Source organism: Camelus dromedarius, chromosome 3, assembly GCF_036321535.1.
Source record: "Camelus dromedarius isolate mCamDro1 chromosome 3, mCamDro1.pat, whole genome shotgun sequence".
Lineage (NCBI taxonomy): Eukaryota > Metazoa > Chordata > Mammalia > Artiodactyla > Camelidae > Camelus > Camelus dromedarius.
The window spans coordinates 103,869,161-103,892,655 of NC_087438.1; the positions used below are offsets into that span (position 1 = coordinate 103,869,161).

General features: G+C 42.9%; 1 protein-coding gene across 4 annotated transcripts in view; it reads right to left on the reverse strand.

The window, feature by feature from the left end:
* Positions 1-23,495, reverse strand: part of JAKMIP2 (janus kinase and microtubule interacting protein 2) — a 158,157-nt gene that overhangs the window by 55,377 nt on the left and 79,285 nt on the right. For all 4 annotated transcript variants that reach the window (XM_031449295.2, XM_010990340.3, XM_010990339.3 and 1 more), the window contains exons 2-3: positions 11,871-12,135; positions 85-582 (exon numbers count right to left, since the gene is read on the reverse strand). In XM_031449295.2, the coding sequence (XP_031305155.1) occupies positions 85-582; positions 11,871-11,999 (627 nt within the window). In that variant the 5' untranslated portion in view covers positions 12,000-12,135. The remainder of the gene's footprint in view (positions 1-84; positions 583-11,870; positions 12,136-23,495) is intronic.

Sequence of the window (23,495 nt, forward strand, 5' to 3'; positions counted from 1 at the left end):
AACACCTGAAAAACCAACCCCACGGCGCCCTGAAGCCTGCAAAGAGAATGGTTGTGCCCCGGCTGACTGCCCTGGGTTACTAACCAGCCTCCGAATATCCCGCTCCGACTCCCACTTGATCTTGGAGATGGCTTCCTGGTGGGACTGGTGCTCACTCCTGAGGTCCCCAGCCTTGATTTTATCCGCTTGGATCATATTGCTCAGCGCCTCATCCACCTGCTTCTTGGCCGTTTTCAGGTCCGCAATTTCCTGTAAGAGCTTCAGGCGCTCGGCATCAAACAGTTTCCGGGCCTCCTCCCGGGCCTCGATGGTGAGCGCTGTCCTTACTTTGTCGCTGCTGCCGTCCCGGAGTGCACACAGCGCCGACTTGAGCCTCTGGATCTCCCCGTCCCGCACCTTCACTGTCCTGGCCATTTCCTGCTCGTGCTGCTTGATGAGGTTCTCCCTCACGGCCTGCAGCTCCTTCATCTTCTCCTCGTGGAGCTTGGCTTTGAGCTCAGTCACCAGGACCGTGTGCTTGCGCTGCTCCAGCTCACGGATCCTCTTGGCTTCTTGAGTCTTCTCTCTTTCGAGCTTGGAAACCTGAAGGCAGAGAGGTGAACGGATGAAAGGTCAGCTGCATCAAAAAGGTGGGCTCCTAGGTCGGATGGGCAGCTCAGACCCTGCGATCTTTTAATGCCTCATCTCTCTTCAAAATTTCAGGCGCCTGTGGGCTCGGGGGGAAGGGAACCGCAGGTCTTTTAATGCTAGGAGTACAGCGTGTGAAAGGAGGAAATACCCACAGATGCTTTCATGGCTGTTCAGACAAATATTTGACGTTCTGGGACCTTACTATCTGATGTGTGGTCCGCAGACAAGCGGCACAGACCTCACCCAGAGGCTTGTCAGAAACGCAGGGGCTCCATCCCTGACCTACGCATGAGAGCGTGTGTCTTAACAACCCCCAGGGGACAAGGACCCACATTAAACTCAGGAAGCAGTGCTAGAATGGTTTTCACCTTTGTGAGGAGGTGTTCAGAGCAGACCACCTGGAGGGCTTCCTCGATTACCCGTCCCTAGGTAGGTCCAGACTGATAAATGTGGGTGTCCCAGGGTAGTAGTCTTAGTTCAGTATTATGATCAGACTAATAAACTGGCACCTAAAGTGATACTATAAAATATTTTCCCTTTCCCCCTCTTTCTTTCTTTTTTGGAAGAGAAGATAACTACTGCTGAGGGGGAGGTGAGGAATGAAGACAGTTGTTTTGTCCTCAGCCTTGCTTTTCTTACTAAGGCAGCTTGGCTCCATCCCCAACTTACTACATATACACACAGCAACCAAAAACCCTGCAGTGCAGGCCTCCCCGTGTTAAAGGTCTGCTACATGGGTATCTGTCTGCATCCTTCTCTTCCTCCACACTTAATCCCTCTCTCTCCTCCCCTAAGCCAACACTCCAAGTAATTTAATAAAGTATTCCTTCTAATCTTTTTACCTGTCAGGTATTCTGGTTAAAAATTCTCCTTTGGTTTGTAATCTTTCCAAAGATAATCTAGTTTTCTTTATAGATGAGGCATGGCACTATCTTAATTTGGCTGTGAGTCCGACTCTGATTCTATAGATCAGGATGGGGTCCTGGCATTTGGAGCTTGAAAAAGCCTCACTAGACACTTGTTTTACTGTCCTCCTTCCCCTCCTCATCTCTGCTGCCTGTCATTGTTTCTCTGTCCCCTTTGTGCACACACGTGCACACACACGCACACCAACATAGTCACCTGGAAAAACAGAAGAATTGGGCAACCCCAGGAATAATGACTAGTTGAATGATGATGAGTCTCTGCCACTTGTAAAATCGGAAGGTTTCCTAAAGTAATCAAGAGCCTTTCCAGCTGAAAAATGTTAAGATTTAAACTTATTGAAACCACTGTAATTCTAACATACATGCAGTATCTGAGATTTTACTTACCTTGACAGTTCACCTACCGTTAGCTAGAACAGGATTTTCCAAGTCCACATGGCATTTTTTGAGTATTATACTGTTAAGGCACAGCAATTATTCCCATGTTGGTTATTGTAAAAGAACTCGGGGCACAAGGAGACTTGGCAAAATAAGCAGTCTGGCCAAGGTCCCCTCCCGGATGCCTAATAGCTCATATGCACTAGAGCTGTGCTGTCCGATACGGTGGCCACTAGCCACACAGAGCACTTGCAATAATGAAAGTCTGAACTGAGCCTTGCCCTAAGCATACAGTACACACCTGATTCCGAAGATTTAGTGTGAGGTCAATATCAATATCTCATTAATAATTCCTGTATTGATTATATGCTGAAACTATAAATATTTGGGGTAAATTAGGTTCAATAAAGTATATTATTGGAATGAATTACTTCTTTTGACTTTTTTACTATTGTGGTTACTTTTTAAGGTGGAAATTTTAAAATCACATGTGTGGCTTGCATCTGTGGCTCGTGTTATCTTTCTTTTGGGCAGTGTTGCTCAAGTTCTTGGAGGCTCACTGAATGAACTGAGCTTTAATGGACATTCTCTTAGTAAAGTTGGGTTAGGATCTGATTTCTATGCCTGCCCCCAAATTACCCTGGGCTCCTTTCTGCTGTGGAATGAAACCCCAACACTTCAGCTGGGTCTTTCAGCTCTCAGAAGACTTGGTTGGATTTCCAGCTCCCATTTCAACTCCTCACTCCACCTCTCCAGCTGCAAGGGGGGTTCTCCTGTTTTCTGCACATGCCCTGCATCTCTGTAGCTGTTTGCCTACAGTTTCCCCTTCCTGATCTGCCCTTCCCTCTGCTTCTTTTGGGATCCTCTCAGTCCTCATGACCCAGCTGGATGTCACCCTCTCCAGGCCTGACACCCCGATCACCCAGGACCAAGCTCATTTCTCCTGCCTTTGTCTTCTCCCTGTATTTTGCTCATATGTCCTGAGTAGTCCCTTCCACATATTTTCTTTATGCTGTGTTTTCTTATACACTTGTCTGTCCTCATCACCCCCTCTCCTACCCCATCTCATATTGAAAAGTCCTAGAAGACTTTATCTTTATCTCATCTTTATCTACCCAATGGTTGCCAGCACAATACGTGGTAAGGAGACAAGGAGCATGTGTGCAATTAAAGAATGAAAGCCAGTATGCGTCCCTGGCTAGCCTGAAACAGGACGCAAGAATAATATAGCCTGTCATATAGCCTGTCAAGCATAACATAGGCTTGTACTGTTACCCAGAGCAGCCCTCATCCATCCCTTCCTTGTAAGAAAACAACAGAACAAAAACACCCCTAACATATAATGTCTGCCTGCCCTCTGCTTGATGTTTTTCTCAGTGCTTCAGTAAGGACAACCTAAATCTTACTTTCCATTTTTCCCTCAAGAACTAAAGTAGCTTCCAGGCCATGAATGGGCCAACAATAGCCCATGGGCCAAATCTCTCCTGCCCCCTGTCTTTGTGAACAAAGTTTTATTGGAACACAGCCATGCACATCCATTTCCTTGTTGCCTAGGGCTGTTTCCATGCTGTAATGAAGTTGAGTAGTTTCACAGAGACTGCCTGGTCCACAAAGCGTAAAATATTTACTATGTTGCCCTTCATAGAAAATGTGTGCTGATTCCTTTGGGTAATGCACTTTTTGAAAAGAGTGACCTTATTTTTCACTGAGTTAGAAACTCAGATAATTTATCTTCCATCTAGGACCTTGGGGAAGTTAAGTTTAGCTCAAGTGATACGAAACTGGTCATCTTCAATTTCAGCAGGATGTATTTACGTTCCTTCGGCATTTGGAACAGTATCAGGACCACAAGAGCTGATGAGTAACAAGTTCTAAGGGAAATTTTAGCAGCTCTTCCTAAAACAATGAAAAGCTGTAGTAAAAATAGATAAAGGGTCATGAATTCTGGGTTTGTATTTTGATTTCACCATCAGCTGTCTCTAAGAAAGTTGCTTTATCCTGAGGATCTTTGATTACACTTAAAAAATATCTGCAAAGAATTATTTTTAGGATTAAATTAGATAATAAATGGGTAAGTACCTTGAGCTGTAAAGTACTATGAAATGTAAGGTAATATTATTACTGGATATAAGAGGAGATACTGATGATCTAAAATTATTCACATCAGATTCTCTGCAGGTGCATTAGACTATACCACTTTGTGATTCTGTAATTTCCCTCAAATTACAAACATTAATCTTTTGTGTGTAGACTGGAGAGGAGATAAATGAAAAAGAAAAACCAGTGAAAACACAGGTGCATGGAAAATATATTCCAGCCTGAAGACAAAACAAATAGAAACAAACACTGGCCTTTTTATCCCTCACTTAAAGGAATCCATAGAACTCACAGAAAATTCAAAGGTACTGGATTACATTTGGCATCTTTTCCATGGCTACTTATTTGGTTGTCATGGAAACTGTCAATTTTGGCAGGATTTCTAGGTATGATTTTTTTTTTTAAGCTTGGGAGAAGGGATCCCACTATGAAGGAGTTACAATGGATGTGACCGACATTAGGGAGGGAAAAAGAGCCAATAAAATTTTTGTAGTAAAATCATTTCTGAAAATTATTTGCAGCTTAGATCGCACCACTAAGGAAATAGATTTTAATATCCTAATGTAAATCATGAGAATGAGTACACAAGAAAATGACGAACTATTCCTCAGTAACAGTGAAAATATGTGAAGATGATAGTATTTTGAATTGGAAAAATATTATTTAGTTGAAGAGAGAATCAACTTTGATTAGTGGAAATGTTTTATGGAGAAGAATTCCAGCTCAATCACAATAGTAAGCATTTATCGAAGGCTTAATTTATTATGTATGATTCTGGCCCTTTTTTTTAAAGGCTTTACACCTATCAGTATATTTAACCTCCTTAGGCAGCTGTATGATGTAGGTAGTATTTGTTGCACCTGAATTTCTGATGAGAAAAGTGGGGACTAGGCTGTACGTAAGCACAGCATAAAGAAGGCTGAGCCCAGTGTGGGTCAGGAGCCAGGTCAGGTCGGACCCCAGATCTCCTTGTTTGCTGTGAAACCTTGGGCAAGCTGCTACCCCTGCCTCAGCCTCAGTTTCTTCATGTGCAAACTAAGATTGGTGATATCCTTCTCACATGATTGTTGTGAGGATTGACTTCCACGATGCAACAAAAGCACTTTGGAAAGGCTGGAACACGTAGGAGATTAGTCATTAACACATGGTAGATACTAAGTATTAATTCTGATGGATATTATGCATATATTATCATATCATGCATTGCTATGCAAATACCACCAACAACATAAATCTGAACACTCACATTCTCGTGGTAAGACGAATACTACTATTATTCCATTATCAGCATAACGGCCATAACAACTATTTTCCTAACAGGAAGAGATGTTCAAAGATAAAATGGGGTTTCGTCAAGATGTCCTGAGTTCCCTGGTGGCATCTGATCTTAACTTGGAAGACATAGGGATGATGCATATGCAGAAGGACTGGCGTGAGGGGTGGGACAGGGCCAGGGGGTGAGCACTGAACTGGGCTTGGAATGATACACACCCTTATCCCTTCTACCAAGGTTTTATGGAAAAAATGATCATCAGGAAAATTTGTCCTGCTGGGGAAAGCTTACCCTCTGACAGAAGGAAGAAAATGCACGACTAGCCCCCATGGCCTCATATTATATTTTATATTTTCCTCTTCTGCCCTCATTGTAGTCTGGCCTTTGAAAAGTGCCAGCGTAAACTCAGGTAAGATGAAGAAAGTGATGTTTGAGCTTTAACATGATCTTAGAAATCTAGGATTAAACGTTGGGCAGCCTGTCAAAGGTAAGGAGGGTTGAGAGGTTATCAGGACAAGACAGGCTAGCAGAAGGCTCAGGTTGGATTATCTGCATCGGATGTTGCTGGAGAGCTGAACTCCCAGTAGGCTGGCAGGGGTTTTCAGGGGCGCCAAGTAACTCTCAAACAGGAGATGTGAAGTCGGAAAGGCTGTCACCAAAGAAGGTCACGCAGAAGGGAGATTTTCTACAACCTGCGGAAGTACGAAAGCTTCTCTCATTTCATTTCTTGCTTTTAAGCACTGAGGTTTCCTGAAAACAAAATTTGCAGAAAGCAAGAAATACTGGATGCCCAATGAAGACACTGAACCAGGATGCCCTAGAGCACTCACCTGAGGATAGAGAAGGTTGGCTGATTTTCTGAGAGTGCCCTGGAGGCAACAGAGTGCAGTGAGGTAAGATAGCATGACCCTGACCGCCCCCTTAGAGAAGATAGGAATTCCCATTTTGGCTCTTCCACTGGCTGTGTCATCAGGAGCCAATGAGTTACGTGGTTAGAACTCACTTCTCAGTGAAATCAGAATAGTCATCACACCCTGCCTTTGTCCCAGGCTCACTGTGAAGACTGCAAAAGCACTTTGCACTCTGAAGGGCTGTTTCAAGGGTGGCAACTCCGGTCTGGTCTCACCACCATCCCTGGTGCGCTGAGACACCCTGCACAGCGGATCACGGTGTCCAGGTGAGACGGGAAGGAAGCGAGCAGGGCATAGCCACTCAAGGAATGACAGCAGTTAACACCAGAATGGCGGAAGATTCAACCCCCAGTAGACCTTGAGGCTCAAGATGGTGGGAGATTTGACTTCTAGTAGACCTTGAGCTTCATTATACACCCATTATAACATATTAGCATGGTGAATAACATGCCCACAGGTGCCATGACAGTTCCAAGGCTAACTGTAAAAGGTCAAAGAGAGGGTAATGGCCAACTTGCTGGGAATCTCAGCCCCTTCCCCAGGGTAGTTAAAATGGTCTTCCCACTTCTTAGCATATGAAGCTACCAAGCCCATAAAAACTGGCAACACTGACCCTCACTGCCCTTTTTGCTCTCTCCTCCACTCTGTCTATGGAGTGTGTATCTACTTTTACTTGAGTACCCAACTTCCACACCTCGTGGCCTTTCTCTTGCCTTCTGAAACAGCTTACACTCTATGCAGTATGTATCTCTCAGAATAAATCTACCTTTACTCAACTGTGGCTTGCTCTTGAATTCTTTCCCGCGTGAAGCTAAGGACCCACACTTGGCGGGGCATGTCCCAGGGGCTCAGCTGAGACCTGGGACATGGCCCTCCTCACGCCCCACATCCATTTTTCCTGCATCATAGGGAGCAGAGAAATAGGAAAATACCATGGCTCAATGGTTCAGAGTGCTGGTCCAAGGAAAACAGACCTGGGTGGAAATACTTTCTCCACTGGAGCCTGAGGTTTCCCACCTAAATAAATACTATAACGTACTTACGCCATGGGGTTGTTTAAAAAAGAATCATGAAAAGTCATTCAACAAATAGGACTGAGTGTCTCCGACATGCCCAGCAGCATTGCAAACACTGGGGATCCCTTCCTTAGAGGATCCCTTAAACAGACATGGTCTCTTACACATAGAAGTGTACATTTCATTGGGGTGGGGGGAGCAGGCAACACACAAGCAAATAACAAATAAGATAGGGTGATGTGGTGGAGTACACGGGACTAGGGGAAGGTCTGACACCTGAGGGGTCCCTAAGGGCTAGAGCAGACAGCTTCCTTTCCTGACTAATCCCTACCATTTGGGAAGGACCTTAGCTATTTTATCTAGTCCACAATCTGCTTGTTTTATGGATGTGAAAACATAGGCCCAGAAATGCAGGGTCGTCTGGCATAAAGACCTCACTCTGTGCTCTTTCCTCTCCACTACAGCCCCTGCATCGTCACATCCTCTTGGCCCTGATGCCTGGAGTCTGGTCTAAGTGACCTACTTATGTGTATGTTTATCTCTCTCAGCAAGACTTTGAGATAATTTCTACTCACTAGAACTTGACTGTGTCTCACACTTTTGTTTCATTTCCCTGCAGTGGAAATGCAGGCATCTATGGGAGAAGGACACGGGTATGTTCCCACCCCCCTCCCACTTTGTTTCTCCATTTGAAATTTGCAAAAATAGTGGAAGAAAAATGCTGACATCCTCTCGTCCTCTGCCTAAGGGTTTCAGTACTTTCCAGACCTTCACATTTTTTAAGAGCATCGGCTTTGAAAGGCATGGAAACAAGTGTCCATTGATGGATAAATGGATAAAGAAAATGTGACATCACACACACATGCATGCACGCACACAAACACACACAGAATGAAATATTATTCAGCCATAAAAAGGAAGGAAATTCTGTCATTTGCAACATTATGCCAAATGAAATAAGTCAGAGAAAAACAAATACTGTACAATCACACTTGTATGTGGAATCTTAAAAAAATAAATAAATAAAAATAGAGCTCACAAATACAGAGAATGGATTGGTGGTTGCCAGAGGCAGGATGTAGGAGATGGGGAGATGGATGAAGGTGGTCCAAAGGTACAAACTTCTAGTTATAAGATAAATAAGTTCTGAGGATATATGCACAGCATGGTGACTACAGTTAGCAATCCTGTTAACAGTATCTAAAGGTTGCAAAGAGAGCAGATCTTAAAAGTTTTCATCACAAGTAAAAAAATCGCTGTAACTCTGTGAGGTGATGGATACTGATTCAACTTATTGTGGTAATCATTTCAAAGTATAAACATACATCATCAAATCATGGTGTTGCAGACCTAAAATGAATACAATGTTATATGTCAGTTATATCTCAATAAAACTAGGAAAAAACATACTCCAAAAAAAAAAAAAGAGCTAAAAAGGGAGTTGAAGAACCAGTTCTGTCACCACCTTCTGTGACTCTGGGTGACTGCTTTACCTCTCCCAGCCTCAGTTTCCTCGTCTGTAAAATGTACAAAGCAACAATGTTCCCCTGAGAGAATGGTAGCGAGGATGAAAGGAGATAACAGAATTATAACACTTAACGTGTCTGCCACAAACTAACTGCCCAAAAAATAACACACGCATACTTAGGATGCAGACACTACTATGATCCCATTTAACAGACGAGTAAAGGAAGACACAGAAGGATTTCACAACCTGTTCAGGGGCACTCAGGTGCGAGGTGAATGCTGGGATGCTGTCAGGAGGAAACGCACTTCTTACAGAGTGTGACAGACAGTAAACATTCAATAAAGTACAGCATTTATGACTCTGCTCTGCCTGCAATGCGTTTTGCAAATGTCAATGGGATGATTCGTCTTTCTGGAAAAATGAGTAATGCGCCATCACTCCAAAGGTTTCACTCTTTAACGAGTCCACTCCCCAGTGGCTAAATTGTCATTTTATCATCATAGCCTTGGAGCCAAACCGACAGTGGGAATTCACATGCCGGCATTGTTCATATTCTCTCTCTTAAAGCCTGGGCCTTTGGAAACACGATTGTATTTATTTTAATAAAACTGCTCTATGACTTGTTTGCTTGCTAAATTCCCTTTGCTCTTTGGGGAAGTGCAGCTGACAGGCGGTGAGGCTTTGCTGTAGCCCCTGTGCTGGGACTGTAATTAACTGCCAGGGAGAGAGGAGGCTGGGGAGGGTGGCAGCAGAGGGGAGGGTGAGGGCAGTGCTTTTATTCAAGTCTGGCTTCTAGTTTCTTGTCAGAGGAAGAGGAGATTACGCCTGCCCTGCTGGCTTAGACCCTGGATAAACAGGCAGCTCTGTCCACGTTTGAGAGCTACCCCTTTTAAAAGGCTTGAATGTGTGGAAATTGGCAGTGTGGGATCTGCAGGGCCTGTTTCTTTAAAATCTCATGAGTTGGCTCTCTGTAAATCAGCAGCAGGGCATGGTTCCCAGTCTCCAGACAGACAGGCTTCTCCCTAGGAATGTAGTTTGTCATTCTGTTGTTACTACAATTAAAGGAGTCTGCTTCCCTTGAAATGTTACGTTGCCCTAAGGAAAGTTAAAACCAGTGAAATGTTCAGAGACTGTCAACCTGGCAGGAATCACAGAATGAAGTGTTTGTCAACACGCAGGTGGAGAAACCCCTCCCTGAAGGCTGCCTGGACTGTTTGCTGGGATTGCAGTGCTGGTCCTCCACCTGCCTACTTTATCAGAATCCTTGGCTTGTAGGCCCAGGGATCTCAGTTTTTAATAAGTTCCCTCAGGTTATTCTAGTACACAGTGATGCTTGAGAGACACAGACATGGAAAAACAGGTTCAGTCATCTGAATTACAGATTGGGAAACGGAGACACTGAAATTCGTCCCCGAGGAGAGAGAAAGACCATATTCTGGTCTTCTGACTCCCACACAGCAGTTTTCAGTTTTGGTTTTTGTTTTTGTTTTATAACATCACATTCCTTTCAGCTTCATGGAAAATAAAAAATTTCCTTCACAAACTTTACATTGGGGTCTGGCTATCTGAGGCCAAGGCTTAGCTGAGACCCGAGGCCAAGAGTTTTGGCCAATCCAAGCTTTATTATTGCTGAAACCAGGAGACATAGATTTGGGAGAAAATAACTGATCACAATTTAATAGTAAGGTCAAGGAAGGAGAGGTTGATTGAAAAGAGTAAGGAGATCTGCTGGTTTGTGATGTGCAGCTTGATGGCAAGAACATTTCTTTACTGCACAGATTTACCTCCTTAAGGCTACTTTATGCTGACTTGGTTGATTCTGGATTGCAGGGAGCAAAAATGTCTTATGCCTGTCGGGTATTTCCAAATGCTTTCCTCAGACTATCATGTACAAAATAAGCTACGAGGATACATTGTACAACACAGGGAATATAGCCAATATTTTATAATAACTGTAAAAGGAGCATAACCTTTAAAACTGTGAGTCACTATACTGCACACTTGCAACTTCTATAATATTGTACATCAACTATATTTCAATAAAAACAAAACAAAACAAAACAAAACAAAATGTTTTCCTATCCACGAACCCTGTTTGATATCCACACCACACGGGTTAAGTATTAGCACTTATTCATTTAACGCATGAGATCCAGAGAAGTAAAGAGACTTTCCCAAGTCTAGTTAGCAACAGACTCAAGCGTACAGCATATTAGAAGGCATATTCCCACAAATGATTTTTGTTAGCATTCCCCATTGTAGCAGGCAGCTCTCTGAGCATTCAACATGAACCTTTTATTCCTCCTTACTCCTTTCTGCACTTGTCTCATTGAAACCTCATCACAGCTCTACAGGATAGTAGTATGTTACTGTCGAAGAAACTGAGATGTAAGCAAGGAATCACCTTTTAGTCATTCCCCTGCTCAGTCAACAAATACATGTTGAGCTTTCCAGTTCTGGACACTTATTTAGGCTCTAGGGATACAGAGGGGAGGTGAGACTCTGCTGTCATGGAGGGGACACTTGGGAGAGAGAAGCACGAAATAAGTAAATAAACATAAAAACTGCTACGAAATGAACTGCGAAGAGGCCAGAGGGAGTGTGGGCCTGGGAAGGGCTCTGTTTCAGAGTCTGTGGTCAGATGGGAGGGACTCGGGCTGACACCTGAAGAGGGTGAGGAAGGGGAGGAAGGGAAGAACAAGGGCAGAGGCCCCAGTGTGACCAATGTGTCTCTCCTGGTGCAGTGAAGAGGCTGGCGCAGAGTGATGGGGGGTGGGGTGGGAACCTGTGACTGAGAGGCAGCAAGCCTTTGGAGGTTCTGAGCAGTGGAGGGACTCATTTTAGAAAGGTTGCTTTAAATGCTCCGGGGGGAATAACTATAGAGGACACGGTTAGAACCTGCCCAACGGGATCTCCCTATGTAAGTGTCCCGAGGTGGGGCGGGGCGGGGTCTTAATTCTCCTCTCTGGCTTCCTGGGGAGGCGGAGTCCAGCCGCCCGAGCCAAGCAGGTTTGTCCCATTCTCTGCGAATCCGTGCTCAGCCCCCTCCCTTTCCCTACCAGGGCATCTCCGCACGTGTAGGGGTCGTCGTCCTCTCTGGCAGCCGGCGGACAGGGGCCCACGGGGGCGGCCAGAGCCTCCCAGGCCGCGGCCTCGGGGAGCCCCACTCACCTTGGACTTCTCCTGATGCAGCTCTATCTGGATGTCCGTGAGCTTGGTCCTGAGGTCTTCGTTGGCAGCTTGAAGGGCGACAATGAGCGCCTCGGGCTTCTCGCCCTTGTTCCGCCCTTTCTTGGACATGGTTCCTTTCGGAATGGGGTCTGTTGGTGTTTAATGCCTTTCAGACAGGTGCGCCCATGTTACTGCTGCTTCTCCGGAGTGCAGCTACTGCGTGCTGCCCCGCGGGGAGGTCTCCTCAGCCGCTGCCCTGGAAGCCCTGGGGAGAGGCAGAGACGGCAGTTAGTCTGTGACCCAGGCCTGGACCAAGTGCCCAGCGGTCCCTCAGCCTGCGCTGCCCGCCAGCGCCTCCTCCTGGGGGCTCCTGTTGGCGTAGCTCCCGTCCGCTTGGCACGTGGACGACAGCCGGCTCTCCAAAGGGCTGGTCAGGTCATGTCAACGTCCCACTTAAAATCCTTCAAAGACCCACAGGCACACGTGCGAGTACACCTTTCACATCTCGGACCTGCCCATTCTCCCGGCCTTACCTCCTCCACTTTGCTCGCTTATATCCTGCCCATGGGGAATGCCTTGTAATTCTCTGATTCTTTCTCTCTTCCCATGAGGACTTTCTTACTGGCTTCACTGTTCTCCATTCTCTGCCCAGCCTCCTCACATGGTCCCCCGTGTACCCTCATCCTCGCACACTGCCACACACACAGTTTAGTCCCACTAACTTGTGTGGATCCTTCAGGTCTCTGCTGGCATATAGGTTCCTCCTGGAAGCCACCCCTCCCCCGGGGTTATTACCTGCCCTTGTTATTTAAGTGCAGTCACCTCCATGAATCTGTAAGCTTTGTGAGGGCAGGAGTGTGTGGTTCATAGTTATAATTTGCTTCTCAGAATCCATGATAAGACCTGGGACATCCGGGTACCTTAATTAGTATTTGTGAAATGAAATCACCTATGTGATGACCTATGGTTGCCCCATAGAGAGCCCCAACTTTAAGAAAATTCAATATATAAAGACCTAGAATTATACAATGGATAAACTGTGAGAAGTGGGAGTTAATCATACTGGGTTAATTGGGTCACAAACTTATTCATTTAGTCAATAGTGTTAGAGTTCCTTCTGTAAGTCATGCGAAGTATAGTATGTTGAAATTGAAAATGTTCCAAGGCAAAATCAACAAACCTTTATCTACCTACCTACTTACCTACCTATCTTCATCATAATCACCATCATCTATCTGATAACTGCCTTTAAAAACATAAACACTAGTCTTTTCAAAAATATAGACAAGAATTTCTCCTTCCCATGGGGTGAGTAAGGAAGTCTCCCTGAAGACGGTGTCAGTAGGATGGTAACAGACGGAGAAAAGGTGAAGCAACTTGGCTAAGGAAATGGCTGGTGCTGAGATACAGCAAAGAGAAAGTGTAGTAACTACTTAGGGGGAAATAGGGGCCTGATTTATTACAACTCAGGATCTGGTTGATGGGCACTAATGCTGGAAAGGATGCCTGGAAGTGATAGATTCTAGGAGACGTGGTATTCCATCCTTAGAATTTTGGAATTTTTTTTTTTAAAGCAAGTAGCAAGGAAGCTGTTGAAGTTCTTGGCAGCTGGATGTCCTAACAGAGCAGTGGTTATTCTGGTGGCAGAGCAGGGAGAGAATGGAGACACGGAGACTGGACAAAAGACTACTGAACTTGCCAAGGTGAAGGACGATGTTGCCTTCATTAGAACAGTAGCAAGAGAAGAGAAAAAAGGAGATATGTCTTGATTTATAAATTCTTAAATCTGTCATAGGAATAAGGAGGTAAAAAATATAAATACTAAACTGTTAAAATCAATGCAAAAAACATGACAAAGATAAAGAAGATGTTACAGAGTTTCTTATGCATCCTTTCAGAAAATTGGGTAATTGTGTATCTCTAGGTGCTTCAGTCCAGAACTAAAGGAAATTCCTACTGATCACACATATGTTCCAGCAGCTGCTGCTCTATCAAGACCCCTGGTATTCAGCCTTGAGAACCACGCTGGGATCCTGGGCTTTCTGGCATCCCCTCATGAGCACTGAGGCTGTGCTCTTTGGAGAGGGTCCCTAGGGAAAGGGGAAGGGGACAGGGAAAGATTATGAGGTAGGATCAGCCTGTCTCCAGCAGTCATGGAACTGTCGATCATATTCCCCTCTAGACTAGATGCTGAAGTTGTCCTTCATTCTTGTTCTGCAAATGTTGCCAGATCATGAAAGTGTATGGCTGGGAGATTTCTAAGGGGCTACCACTCTTTGCTTTTAGAATTGAAATGAATTCAACAAGCATTTATTGAAAATTTGTATGACAAACACCACTACACACAAAGATAAATAAGACAGTACTTTAACTCCGAGCGGGTTCTGGGTGAGTAAACTCTCACGTATATGGTTAACAGGTTTCTCTTCCTCTAGTCGATCTCCAGATGTTGCTGGTCCCCAGGGCTTCTTCCAGGTTATCTCTACTGGCCCCACCTATAGGGTTGTGACTCCCAGTTTTATATCCATAGCCCTGACCATTTCCCAAACCCCAGTCTCATACATTCAATTGTTTCTTTACCAAATCCACTTGGATATCTGATTGGCACCTCAAACCTAACATAGCTAATGCAGATGTCTTTTTTACTAGTCCCTCAAAAACCCTACCTTCCCCAGGTTTTCCGATATCAGTAAGTGGCACCAGCATATGCCCAGTTGTTCCAGATCTAAGCTTAAAAGTCACTCTTTCTTTTTTTTCTCAATCCTTTATTTCTCTTATCTGGTCCACTAAGAAGTCCTATTTGTTTTACCTATAAAGTATGACTCAGTGTGGTCAACTTCTCTTAAACTCCTCTGATGCTGTCACAGCACAGAGGAAAGAGGCAAAAGCTCTGGGAAAAGCCTGAGTCACTTCCTAATCATGTTGTCCTCTTGAGTGAAGCATGGGCTTTTCTAATGGGAGATACACAAATGGCAGAGGAAGGAGCTGGAGAAAAACTTGGAGCCACACATTGATGCATGTAGAGAAGGTTGTGAACTGGGAGAAGACAGACCTGGGGTTAGATTTCCCAGGTTCCACCATGATCGATAATTAAATTTAATTCATAACAACTCAATTTCATTATGGGAGAAATGGAGAAACATGGCAGCACTTGGATCTAAGTGCAATAATAATAAAAGCTTACAGTGACTGACTGCCACAAGCCCGTCACTGGATTCAGAGCTTAACATAACAGCTCTCATCTAATCTTCACTAAAAAACAGGGGGACATACAATGATTCACAGAAAGATTAGGTAACTTACCTAAGGTGACTGAGTGGATAGGTGCTGAGGCTCAGATTCAAATCCAAGTGGTTTGAAACTGAGAACCAAGCTATACATCCTGGGCTGCCCTGCCTTATACTGCATTCTAGAAAGGTAACTCTGGCAGCTTGACAGAGGCTGAGTTATTAAGGAGGGAAAGACTGGAGGCAGCCAATCCGTGAGTCTGCTTCAACGGTCGGAGAGGCCATGGCCCCGGGGATGAAAAAGGAGGTGACAACTCTGATACGTGGAGGCTTTGATAGAATCATGTCCTACTTTTCAGTATTATTAAATTCTTCTCTCCCATTGTAAATAATGAATACCAGCTCTCTGATGTTGCTTGCAGCAAAAATATGCAAAGCAACAGCCGTGTTTTACATTTTACTTTATAATCCTTTTCAAAAAATATAAAATATGTGCCTGACTTCGTGTATTTTCAGCCTGGGAATTACTGTGAACTTAGTCCCATAAGGCTGGAAAAAAAGAATAGGATTAATAAATTAGTAACGTGCTCAGGAGAGGAAAAAAGCATCATAGGAAGTTAAGGATGGAATCAATTTATAGATACCTTAAGGTAACCAGCTGCTCATAAGTATGGTCCTATATACGCCTCTGCTGGAAGGCAATCTTCCAGAGTCTTTCCCATTTGTGATGGCTGCCTGGCGATCGCATGAATTCTTATACATAATTTCACCGAAATGCTTCTTCTGCCTTGTGCTGCCCACCAACCCTCCCTTTGTGGACAGCTTTGTTGAAATATAATTCACATAGCATAAAATTCATACTTATAAAGTGTATAATTCAGTGGTTTTTAGCATATTCACAACATTGCACAACCATTACCCCAGTCAGTTTCAGAGCCTTTCATCATGCCAAAGAGAAAACCCATACCTATTAGCAGTCATTTCCTATCCCTCACCAAACTCGCCCAGCCCGGGCAATCACTCATCTACTCTTTGTCTCTATAGATTAGTCTCTTCTGGATATTTGGTGTAAATGGAATTATACAATATGTGGATTTTTTTTTTTTTTTTTGGTAACTGGCTTCTTCCACTTTAGAATAGTATTTCTAAAGTTCATCCTTACTATAGCATGTATCAGTATTTCATTTCTTGTTATTGCTGAATAATAGTCCATTGGGGAGCTAAAACTGAATTTTTTTTTCTCCATTCATCAGTCGAGGCACACTTGTGCTGCTTTTGCTAAAGCAGTTTGAGGTCAACCTTCCAGAGAAGCTGCCAGCCATGCAGAGAGACACCACCCCTTTAAGGAGGGTGCTCCAGAGCATAAAGGAGTGCTTGAAGGCATCACTGCATGCAGATGGAATGTTTCTGGGCCACCCTCAGAGGCCTCATCACTGATAATGTCTGATGTAGCAGATGATCTGGAGGAGGGACATAAGCCTTATTTAACTGAGGGCCAATCCTGAGGGTGAAGAGAGGAGGAGGGAGCTTCACAACTTAAAACACTTGAAGGAATTTTAAGCGAGAGCGAGGTTTCCAGCTCTTAGCTGCCCTGATGGCAGTGCTAGCCCCCAGCAAAGCGGTGAGGCACTAAAGGTGTGACTTTTAGCATATCCTTCTGGTCCTACTGTGTCCTTAATCAGGTACCTCCTACAGCCACCAAGGCTGAGGATCACTGCTTGAGAGCCAACCTTAATGCAGGAATATATTATCAGTGGAAGAGTTATAGCCATCATTCATTCATTCATTCATTCATTCAATAGACATTTACTGAGAAGGACATATAGTGTAGTGTTGAGAGTAGAGCTCCCCAAATCTTTGGTCTGGTTGTGTTAAAAATCTACTCGAGAGCTTTAGTGGTTGGAGCTCCATTCTGGAGATTCTGATATAGTAGTTGCTGGGTGATTCTCATGCACAGGCATCTTTGACAACTCCTGGTTAAGAGTATGGGCTATGGAAACCGACTACACTTCAATTAAAAAAGAAAAAAAGGAAAAAAAAAAAGAGTATAAAGTCAGACAGACGTGAGTTTAAATTCTACCTATGTATTTAGTAGATGCAATACAGATTTGGATAAATCATTAGTTCTCTAGGTCTCAATATTCCTCATCTCTAAAATGGGTGTGAGAGGAATGGAAATATATAGAACTATGGCATTGGATTGTTTGACAATTACATAAAAAATGTAAGGGGTACTCTCACACAGCTCAGGACACACGAGAGCACAATTTATTGAGTACTTTCAATTCTGACTACTGGCTAAGGTGTTGGAGACACAAAAGCCTATAGGTGCTGTCCTCAGGGTGCTTAAATTGAGTAAGAATGACAGGGGATACACAAAAATCATGACAATTCAAGTGTCACGCTGTGGAAGATCTCAAATATTAAAAAGCCATTCTTATTCTTGGTTCTCTAAGACTCATCTAGGCATTGGCACAAAACCCCTGAGAGAGAAACTGCAGAGAGTGGGGAGTGACGTTAACACGAGCAGACGAAGTTTCTTTTCTTCCCCACCGTGATTTATCCCTGGGTATCACTTCTGGAGACCAGAAGTAGGATGCTGTGTTTGAAGTAATCTTGGAATCATCTGTTCCCAGCTGTAGCCCTTTTATGTCTTTCAGAGTTTCAGGAACCTGAGCATCTATTTTTTACAACAGAATGTCCAGGTTTAAACATTTCCATTCAGCATTATTCTTTTTTAAAGACACACACACTTCAAGATTAAAATCAAGAAATCAGAAATATTTATTAAATAAATTCATCAGTATTTAAATATGATGAATCTACTCTTTAGATCTTAGGTTATACCCTTGGTTGCACAGTCTGCCCAAGAGAGTAAAAATACCCTAGAAATCCTAATATGATGTCCATCTAACTTTCTACTGCCCCTGATATCCTAAAATACCATGCAATTCTTTATCAGAAATGTGGCCACATATTTGGTCAAGAAAATATAACCACTATTTATTGGGCAATGTTCTTGGTTTTTTGTAGATGTTAAAAACTGTGAGCATCATTCCTACTTCCTACCCTGTAAGAGGAGACAAACATCTGTAAAAAAGAAATTCTAGGAAGCAGTGAATAATATAGTTGGTAAATGCTGTGGGAGGAGCTTTAGAAAGGACTGAGACCATGAAGCCAACGGAGAAGGTGGCACGAGAGCTCAGCCTGAATGATGCTACCTGCTTCACTGAGTTCTTATTCTGGGCCAAGCTCTGTGCCAGGAACACTAACTTCAAGTACACAAACTTATCTCAATGAACTACCCCAACCAACCCCTTCAGATATGTACTCTTATTATTTTTTTAGATAAGAAAACTGAAACTCAGAGAAGTTAATTAACTGGAAAAAAAGTACACAGCTTTGAAATGGCAGAGCCACAACTCAAATACACATCTGTCAGTCTCCAAAGCTTCTTAGCTATGAGAACACTTACTTGAAGAAAGGGCAGGATTCAGCACTGGCTGTGGGTAGGCTAAAGAGATGACAGAGGCATGAAAACATCAGCTGGGGGCTTACAGAAGAGAATCGTGGAATGTAGTGGTTAGTTTGGGAGATGAAATCAGAAAAAAATTGGTTTGAATCAAACTTCCTAGCTGTATATACTTGAGAAATTAATTAAACTTATGGTTACCAAAGGGGAAAGGGAGGAGGAGGGATAAATTAGGAGTCAGGGCTTAGCCGATATAAACTACTGTATATAAAACAGATAAACAACAAGGCCCTAACATATAGCACAGGGAACTACATTCAGTATCTTGTAATCACCTATAATAAAAAAGAATATGAAAAAGAATATATACACATATAACTGAATCACTATGTTGTACCCCAGACACTAATACAATGTTGTAAATCAACTAACCATCAATAAAAACAAATAAATAAGTAAACTCGCTAAACATCTGTTCCCTTACTGTAAAATGGAAAAAGGGATATATTTACCTCACTGAGCTCGTGCAAGGAAAAAAAATGAACTAAAGTGTGTATATGATTAAAAATTATTATTATTATCATTATCATTGTTACTATTTTTCCAGGACCAAACTATCCACAAAAAGCCAGCTGAGATTTTAAGGGGAGAAGAAATGATTTATCACTCCTTTGTATTAAAAGATGGACCGAGAAAAGCACAGAGATCCCTGAAAAGACTAAAGCAATTCATGCTTACGCTTTTGGCGAAATGAGACCTGCATCGGCAGGGTCAGTATTCCCAGGAGTCTTGGCTTTGTAGCTGGTTCTGCCCTAAGCTATAAGCTGAATAAAGTCGTTATTAATCTTAAGAGTTTCCAATAAGGCTGTTGCCTCTGAGCTATGATTTGAAAAGCAACTATAATATCAAAGAGCTAGAGTGCATGTGTATGAAGCTAAATTCTGCAACACTTCTCCATAATTAACATTTGGCGATGCCCACTCCACCAAAGCCTTGCTAGCTTCTCTCAGCCCTTCTCCCTCTTCCAAAGATGCTGTTGTAGAGTCAGATGTTGCTAGTGTTTGAAACAAATGAATTAAACTTACTTTATTCCTGGTGACCTGCACAGACATGTTAAACTCTTCTTTATGCAGGAAAAAAGTCTCCCTGGGCATCCATGAACTTGACACAGCAATCGAATACAAAGGCGGAGCTGCTATTTAAGCACACACAACTCCAGAGTTCTAGTTTCCCTGTATAAAGGGAATGTGGTGGTTGGGCTGTGGGGTCAAAAGTCTTTTAACCCTTTACCCACCTCTTGGAAGAAAATGAGTCTCAAATGCTAACATCCAACATGGTAGCAACTATGCATTTTCAGGATTGTCAGGGGCAAGCTGGTATGGCACTTTGTTATTTTCTCCGTCTCCTATTCTTCCACCGACTTGCCTTCGGTATCACATAATAATAGCAATTATTTTATTATTACAAATTATTTAGTCAACATGTTCAATTTTTCATATGAAAGAATGCTTTATGAATGGAACCAAAGTTGATTATTCCTGATGGATTTGTTTTTTAGATCTCAGGTTTAAATCTTTGTATTAGAAATATACTCCATGAAATGTAAGTAAGAGAGCTCTCAGCACGCATACAAGAGACATCTAACCTCTCTAAGGGGGGCTGTCAGGAAGGTTTGGTAGAAGTGACGTCTAAATTACCATACAAAGCAGGTTGGATTCCTCCAGATCTAATCTACTCTGCACACTTTGCTCATGCAGTTCCTTGTTTGGCTTCTCTTTTCCCTCCTACTCATCTTTTAGAGGCCAGATCCAATGTCTTCTCATATCACTTTCCTTCACACCTCCTCACCATTCCCTGGGCGGAATAAATTATTCCCTCATCTGGGTTTCCATTCTCACTTTAAAGACACTTCTTGTAATATTCGCCACTCATTCCTTAGTTTGTTGATTCATCAATTCGCAAATATATATGAAACCTCTGGAGTTGGGGGGGGTGTCTGTGCTAAGCAAGAGAGAGGGTCCCTGTCCTTCCCAGTGGAAGAATCTGCAATTTCATCCAGCGTGGTAACTGCACACGTGATGGGAGATGGGAACCACAGGCATGTGGGTGGGTCAGGAAAGACTCCTCAGGAAAAGTGACATATAACAACGATCTATCAGATGAAAAAGAATCAGCCAGCTAAGGATTAGAGCAGGAAAAAAGAACTTTCCAGGGAGGAGTGCTGAATAGGAAGATCCAGGGGTTAAAAAAAGAATATAAATGATGCTCCGGAGAAAAATATAGGCCAGAGTTTGAACAAATGGGAAAATTTCAAGAGATGAGCTTGGAGAGGCAGGCAAGGAGCAGCTAGGAGAGAAATGTATGAACTCTGTTAAGGGATATGGACTTCGTCCCCCCAGCAATGTGTGGTCACCAGAGTTTCATAGCTGGGAGTGCCTTGGTTACATTTTGGCTTTAGTAACAGTCCTCTGGCAACAGAGGATGGAATGGACTAACGGGGTAAACACGGGTGCAGGAAGAACAGTTTGGAGGCTGTGGCCATGATTCATTTACATTATAGTTACTCTTTACTATATGAGTCCCACTTAAGGGGAAAGCTGTCTCATTCATCTGTGTACTCACAGTACCTGTCACAATGACCGCCATGAAGTTCAATTTAATTAACATTGGCCCAGATCCAAGAAACACACTGAGAATGAGAAACATATTTCACAATTTCAACAAAGATGATTTACAACAGGGTTCGTTATGGGACATTCCTTTTACTTTGTGGAAGCCCTTTGCGGCTGTTTTGATTTTTGGGCACAGGTTAAAGCTTGGTGTAACAGTTAAATCAACAATAATTTAAATACATTTTTATTTAAGCCATATTCGGAGGTCTCACGATCCTTGCTGCTGTGCCTCACATCCCAGGCGTCATTTCACGCAGCACTGAGTCAAGGCTTTTGTCTGGGTTTAGAAGGCATTCATAGGGGTAGGTTTAGCAAAGGAAGTCACCAGAGCTACACATTCTTATTGTCCTTTCTTTCTGGATTGAAAGTATTTTACAGCTACTGTAGAGTGATGGGGACCAACTTCATTGGACTGGGGGAGAAGTTTCAAACCAGGAGATGCTTGTGTATTCAAGGTCAGACAGAGAAGAAACATGCTTCAGAGCCCCTGCCTAAAGTAGGCACTTGCTCTAGGTGTATGCTGTTATAAAAAACAAACCGGTGTGTAAAATTCAAGACAGATCACTGGAGGGAGTGGGCTTCAGAGAAGTGTATTTATACGTGATGGCAAGCCTTTCCATTTTAGGTGTAAGTGAAGCACGTCTAACTTACGCTATCGTTTCCTTGGTGACTGCTTTCAAAGACCTTGAATTAAAAAAAAAAAACCATAAAAGCACCTTTGCAAAGTGTCAAACATGAGCAGAAATTTCTATATATATGGGGTGAATAATGTGTACCTGCTACTTAAAAAAAAAGGGGGCAGGACAACTTCTTTATTAAGACTTACATAGATCATTAACTGAGTAACAGCATATGAAGTTTGAATAAACTACTTTTTGGATGTATTACTTGGCTCTATTATAAAGAATTGCATTTAATTTCACACTACCAAAGAGAAATTGGCTATCAATATCTTCCCTATGTTATAATATGTTACCTGGAGTAAAATAAATTACAGAATAATACAGATTATTATTTTATTATCATTTAGGATTCTGTTTTGAGTTTTGTCCCAGAGGCTAATGTTTAACTACATTTTTTTCCAATTGATGGGATCTTGGAAGCAAGACTGTGAGGCTGACCAATGAAAAGCAGTCAACCTAGCCCCACCATGTGGGCCATACGTCATAGGATCATCATTGCAAAAAGCAGATCAACAACTATCTCTTGAACCATAATCATGTGCCGGGTGTTATGTGAGAGTTGAAGATGATACAGCACGTACCTGCCAGACAAAGCTGCATATGCCATGTGCCAGAGGGGTGAGGAAACACACACACACACACGCAGGAGAACCAAAAGAACAGAAGCACGAGGACAAGGACTATGTCTCTCTGGTTCCTTGTTTAATCTCAGTGCCCAGGGCCGTGCCAGGCACAAAGTACATTCTGAATAAATATTTCAGAACAAATAAATGACTTCACCAAAGGAGAAGGCCTTATGGTTAAGGCTGGAACATGAGGGAGGAACAGGAGGGATTAAGGAAGGGCAGAAAGGTAGGACAAGTGGAAGGTAAGTGTGGGGAATAAACTGCAGATTGCAAAGTCCAATGTGGAAGGTTCATTCTGGGGAACCAATGGATGTGCAGCTAGGAAAAAAGGGGGGAGGGTAAATTATGAATGTCTTGACTGCCTGGATACTGATTTTACACTTTGTTTAAAACTTACTGAGAATCTGATAAATATTTTTAAGAGATAAGGCATGATGCAAATTTTTTTTTAAAAGGAAAATTAATCTTGACGTTATGTGCCAGGCAGAATGAAACAGAAAGAAACCAGAAGTTAGAGGTCCTGGTAGGAATCCATTACCAATGTTCAGATGTAGAGATGAATTTTGGATTAGGATGGAGAAGTGCCTTTTCCTTTCCTAATCAAAAGCAACTCTTATTCATCTCACATCATCATTTTCTTCATCATCACTCAACATCTTCTCTTTATTGAGCACCTAATATCCACACATGTGCTGATCATTGGGAAGTAGTGAGAGAGCGATGGGAAGGTTGACCATGACACCCAGTCCTTGCGTGCGGGACACTGGAAGAATGTGGGTGCCATCAACGAACTCACTCTGATGAAAGGAGTCATACATGCACTTACAGGTAACAAGAGCTAATAATTTCAGGGTGCTTAGTATAAGTCAGGCACTGTGCTAAATGATATATATTCATTTTCTCATTTAATCTACAACATTGTAAGTATATAGATAAGGGGAAAAG